Raw genomic sequence first — 6,000 nt, 5'->3', positions numbered from 1 at the left:
ACGCCTCCACACCCAAGCTCTTTCATTCCCTCTCTCTCTCTCTCTCTCTCTCTTTCTTTTTGGGGTCAACGAATGCGGAGAAGGAGAACCGGTCTGGTTGCGTGGGAGTGAGAGAACAGTGTGGGCTTTGCCTTGGTTTGTCCCCCCCCTGCGTGGAGCAGAAGAGGAGGAAGATATCAGATGAAGTGTGGGGAGCACTGGGACGATATGACGGGTGTGTTAGGCTGTGACAGGGAGGTGAGTGAGATAAAACGCCGTGGGATAAAAGGTCAGATGCAGCAGATGCCCGGAGCCTGGAGAGGAGGTGCAGCCCGGAGAGAAGGAGGTGGCTTTGAGAGGAGGAAGGTGGTCAGGGGAGGAGGGGAAACGAAAGGAAAAGAGAGAGAGAGAGAGATAGAGAGAGCGAGCCAGAGCAAGACAGACAGAGAACGAGCTATAAACAGACAGATAGAGAGGGAGAGAGCCGGAGAGAGCCTGAGAAGGTAAGATCTCAAGAGAGAAAGATAGCAAGACCCAGAGTGGGAGCAAATTAAAGAAAGAGTGACAGATAGATAGATAGATAGATAGATAGATAGATAGATAGATAGATAGATAGATAGATAGATAGAGTGGGGAAGAGAGTGGGAGAGAGAGGGGTGAGCCAGAGAAAGAAAGACAGCGAGAGAGAAAGAGACAGCGAGCCAGTGAGACACAGAAAGACAGAGAGAGTTGCAGAGAGAGGGGGGAAGACAGAGAGAGTCGGAGAGAGAGAGGGAAAGACAGAGAGAGTCAGAGAGAGAGGGGGGAAGACAGAGAGAGTCGGAGAGAGAGAGAGAAGGGGAAAGACAGAGAGTCGCAGAGAGAGAGGGAAAGACAGAGAGAGTCGCAGAGAGAAGGGGAAAGACAGAGAGAGTTGCAGAGAGAGGGGGAAAGACAGAGAGAGTCGGGAGAGAGAGAGAGGGAAAGACAGAGAGAGTCAGGAGAGAGAGAGAGGGAAAGACAGAGAGAGTCAGGAGAGAGAGAGAAGGGGAAAGACAGAGAGAGTCAGAGAGAGAGAGAGGGGGAAAGACAGAGAGAGTCAGAGAGAGAGGGGAAAGACAGAGAGAGTCGGGAGAGAGAGAGGGGGAGGACAGAGAGAGTCGGAGAGAGAGAGAGGGGAGAGACAGAGAGAGTCAGAGAGAGAGAGGGGAGAGACAGAGAGAGTCGGAGAGAGAGAGAAGGGCAAAGACAGAGAGAGTCAGAGAGAGAGGGGAAAGACAGAGAGAGTCAGAGAGAGAGAGAGAGGGGGAGGACAGAGAGAGTCAGAGAGAGAGGGGGAAAGACAGAGAGAGTCAGAGAGAGAGAGAGAGGGGGAGGACAGAGAGAGTCAGAGAGAGAGGGGGAAAGACAGAGAGAGTCGGGAGAGAGAGAGGGGAGAGACAGAGAGAGTCGGAGAGAGAGAGAGGGGAGAGACAGAGAGAGTCAGAGAGAGAGAGAGGGGAAAGACAGAGAGAGTCAGAGAGAGAGAAGGGGAAGACAGCGAGAGTCAGAGAGAGAGAGAGGGGAAAGACAGAGAGAGTCAGAGAGAGAGGGGGAAAGACAGAGAGAGTCAGAGAGAGAGAGAGAGGGGGAGGACAGAGAGAGTCAGAGAGAGAGGGGGAAAGACAGAGAGAGTCAGAGAGACAGGGGAAAGACAGAGAGAGTCGGGAGAGAGAGAGAGGGGAGAGACAGAGAGAGTCGGACAGAGAGAGAGGGGAGAGACAGAGAGAGTCAGAGAGAGAGAGAGGGGAAAGACAGAGAGAGTCAGAGAGAGAGAAGGGCAAAGACAGCGAGAGTCAGAGAGAGAGAGAGGGGAAAGACAGAGAGAGTCAGAGAGAGAGAGGGGAAAGACAGAGAGAATCGGAGAGAGAGGGGGAAAGACAGAGAGAGTCGGAGAGAGAGGGGAAAGACAGAGAGAATCGGAGAGAGAGGGGGAAAGACAGTGAGAGTCAGAGAGAGAGAGGGGAAAGACAGAGAGAATCGGAGAGAGAGGGGGGAAAGACAGTGAGAGTCAGAGAGAGAGAGGGGAAAGACAGAGAGAATCGGAGAGAGAGGGGGAAAGACAGAGAGAGTCAGAGAGAGAGAGAGAGGGGGAGGACAGAGAGAGTCAGAGAGAGAGGGGGAAAGACAGAGAGAGTCAGAGAGACAGGGGAAAGACAGAGAGAGTCGGGAGAGAGAGAGGGGAGAGACAGAGAGAGTCGGAGAGAGAGAGAGGGGAGAGACAGAGAGAGTCAGAGAGAGAGAGAGGGGAAAGACAGAGAGAGTCAGAGAGAGAGAAGGGCAAAGACAGCGAGAGTCAGAGAGAGAGAGAGGGGAAAGACAGAGAGAGTCAGAGAGAGAGGGGGAAAGACAGAGAGAGTCAGAGAGAGAGAGAGAGAGGGGGAGGACAGAGAGAGTCAGAGAGAGAGGGGGAAAGACAGAGAGAGTCAGAGAGACAGGGGAAAGACAGAGAGAGTCGGGAGAGAGAGAGGGGAGAGACAGAGAGAGTCGGAGAGAGAGAGAGGGGAGAGACAGAGAGAGTCAGAGAGAGAGAGAGGGGAAAGACAGAGAGAGTCAGAGAGAGAGAAGGGCAAAGACAGCGAGAGTCAGAGAGAGAGAGAGGGGAAAGACAGAGAGAGTCAGAGAGAGAGGGGGAAAGACAGAGAGAGTCAGAGAGAGAGAGAGAGGGGGAGGACAGAGAGAGTCAGAGAGAGAGGGGGAAAGACAGAGAGAGTCAGAGAGACAGGGGAAAGACAGAGAGAGTCGGGAGAGAGAGAGGGGAGAGACAGAGAGAGTCGGACAGAGAGAGAGGGGAGAGACAGAGAGAGTCAGAGAGAGAGAGAGGGGAAAGACAGAGAGAGTCAGAGAGAGAGAAGGGCAAAGACAGCGAGAGTCAGAGAGAGAGAGAGGGGAAAGACAGAGAGAGTCAGAGAGAGAGAGGGGAAAGACAGAGAGAATCGGAGAGAGAGGGGGAAAGACAGAGAGAGTCGGAGAGAGAGGGGAAAGACAGAGAGAATCGGAGAGAGAGGGGGAAAGACAGTGAGAGTCAGAGAGAGAGAGGGGAAAGACAGAGAGAATCGGAGAGAGAGGGGGAAAGACAGTGAGAGTCAGAGAGAGAGAGGGGAAAGACAGAGAGAATCGGAGAGAGAGGGGGGAAAGACAGAGAGAGTCGGAGAGAGAGGGGGAAAGAGCCCGCAGAGTGTGTGACAGAGAGAAATGCGGCAGTTGTTCGTGGCTTCCACAGTATCAGTCATTAAGAAGAATAAAATGAGGATGAGGATATATCTAGGCATCTCTGCCGGTCGGAGTTGTGAAACAGTCGACGTCAGTCAACATAAATGCAGCAGGAGCCTTTTATGTGTCTATGTTGAACCAAAGGAGACAGGAATCATTATTCAAACACGCGCAATTGCTTCAAAAGAAAGCGCAAGTCATAATGACATTAAACATGCTTGGCTAGAGAGAGATGAGCTGAATGTGGAATAATGTCATTATAAATTTGAGTATTTCTCATACTTCCCTTTTCTCAAGTGCAACTGAGAGAAACTCTTTTGTCTCAGTCTGACGGAACTGGAGGACGAATAGAAAAGGAATGAAAATGAGTTTCTGAATCAAATGAGCCTGACTCTTGGTGTAACCAACACAGTTTGTCTGGAGTGTGAGAGGTGCCTGTCATTTGTGTTATCTTTGTTCTACCGCGGTAACACAGTCTGATTAAGAAGCAGGAAGATGTGGTCATTAGAACTAGTAAGATGGGCTGTTGTGTATTTTGTATCTGAGCGCTATATGCATGGGTGTGTGTGTGTGTGTGTGTGTGTGTATACCCATATGCATGTGCAGGTGTGTGGGATGTACGTGCGCAGAGACACGTGTGTGTGTGTGTGTGTGTGTGTGTGTGTGCACGTGCATATATGTGTGTGTGTCTGTGTGCGTACATACACAGGCGCCCACCTGTTGTGTTTCTCACCTGAGCAGTGAGGCAGGGAGCCGCTCCAGTGGCCGTTGAGTTGACACGTTCGGACTGACTCTCCAATCAGCTCCCTGCCTCCCTCACAGCTGTAGCCAACGCTAGAGCCGAAGGTGAACCTGTCGCCGATGAGGATGCCGTTGGGGGGCGTGTCCGGGTGTCCACAGTCGATTTCTGACCAACCAGAGCACAGAACAGTCGCATCATCACCGCCCAGTCATACCACTTTCCATCCCCATCTCTAATTATTCACCGCAGCAGGACGCTTAATATAGCTGTAACGTAACATGCTTTAATATACAGTCATTTACTTTAATATTCCAGTTTAGCAGCCAAGGGGCATGTTCCTTCTCACCATATAGAGCTGCTATATGCAGCTCTCCAAGGAAAAGTGAAATATTTCAGTGTTGGTTTATGTAAGTGAAATGATTATCCCACCTAACTTCTGGAGAGGGAAAAGAAAAAACCCTGGAAAAGGCTAGTGAGTGAAATCACCCCATTACACATCACCCCCACCCCCACCCCCCTCCTCTCCAAAGTAAAACCGCACCACCTCATGTGGTAGAATTCCACACCCAGAACGAATAAACATTTGAAATTGTGAGTTATATGCTTGAGTTAGGTAGGAATAATTGCTGGGGGGATTTTTTTCACTCACACTCTGTCTGTCTACAGTGACAGCGCTATTGAAACAGTGCAGGAGTGCAGTGGCAGAAAAGCAGTCAAATCCAGGATACGAACCAATTACAGGAGATGTGGATGGAGGGAGGAAAAAAAGAGTTAAAAAAAAGAGAGAGAGAGAGAGAGATGGGAGCCAATTACTTGCTCATAGGTAAATGAGAGTATCTCCCTCGCTAAGCTTCACACCTAGCCTCCGCGGCACACGCCTACATGCGCTTGACCCCCCAAAAACCCCTGACAATTATACAAGACGTTTTTAAGGAAGGGGGAATCTTGCCAAAGACCTACAGCGCAAATGCATCTGAATGCTAGGAACTTGGCACACCCCCTTTCACGTGATTGTTAACCTCATTCTTTGTTGACTGAGGTACAGCTTGCCTTTGCAAAGCGAATTTCCTGACCAGCAGGAAATTGGGTTCAGAGGGCTCTGTGTGTGTGTGTGTGTGTGTGTGTGTGCGAGGGTGGGGGTGGGGGCATATGTAAAATACCAAAATAAAAGTTAAGAAGGGGGGGGAAAGAAATGGCGCTAAACTTACCAATGCATTCCGGTAAGGGCTTGTCCCAGTAGCCAATGGGCTGACAGGTTAGGACCGGCGACCCAAAGACGTGGTACCCAGGATTGCAGTCGTAGGATACCACAGTACCAAAGGTGAAGTTACCATGCTCGATCTTGCTCTGTCTGATTGAATTGGCTGGGATGCCCGGATCAGTGCAGTTGACGACTGCTCACAATATGAGAAAAAAAAAAAAAACAGGTTAAATTAGGCATCAACCAAACACACAGCCTGACAAAAGGAATCTTAAAATCTGAAAATCTGGTTGAATACTATGGTTGATGCCTGACAAATGTTGAATGATACAATCTTTTTATTTTTTTTTTCTACAAGCATTTTGAAACATTTCTGTAAATGATGCATCAGTAGGTCTACACTCGGAGATATCTAACTACCAACATCACCCACGCATATATTAACAGGCCCACCAATCACGTTTGTTCTGTCACTGGCCAGAAGCCAATCAAGAATGAGTCATTTCATCTCCTCTGCTGGGAGACTCAAACGCTTCTATTCAGAACACAATTGGACAAATTACACTGTGTTGGAATAAAATACCCAGGATACTCAGGGCCAGGATGGTGGTTCTTTTTTTTTTTTTTTTTTATTGTTCTTTTTTTCTTTTTAAACACTTGCTGTACAGATGAACTCTCTCCACCATCTGTGGTTAAACACACAGTATCTGCTGTTTACTAAGCATTTCAATTAGCAACATACAGCAGGGCGTCTGGGGCTCATTCTAAATATGAATGTGTGAATATCTTTATATTATTTATGTACTGTATATATATATATATATATATATAAATTATGAGCTTAACT

At 48.9% G+C, this 6,000-nt stretch overlaps 1 protein-coding gene across 1 annotated transcript in view; it reads right to left on the bottom strand.

Annotated features, from left to right (window-relative positions):
* csmd3a (CUB and Sushi multiple domains 3a) overlaps window positions 1-6,000 on the bottom strand; it is a 126,801-nt gene that overhangs the window by 25,092 nt on the left and 95,709 nt on the right. The window contains exons 55-56 of the mRNA XM_030785320.1: window positions 5,161-5,346; window positions 3,944-4,117 (exon numbers count right to left, since the gene is read on the bottom strand). Of these exons, the coding sequence (XP_030641180.1) occupies window positions 3,944-4,117; window positions 5,161-5,346 (360 nt within the window). The remainder of the gene's footprint in view (window positions 1-3,943; window positions 4,118-5,160; window positions 5,347-6,000) is intronic.

The sequence above is a fragment of the Chanos chanos genome, chromosome 9 (genome assembly GCF_902362185.1).
Source record: "Chanos chanos chromosome 9, fChaCha1.1, whole genome shotgun sequence".
In the NCBI taxonomy this organism is placed as follows: Eukaryota; Metazoa; Chordata; class Actinopteri; order Gonorynchiformes; family Chanidae; genus Chanos; species Chanos chanos.
This window is presented reverse-complemented; position numbering and strand designations above follow the sequence as displayed.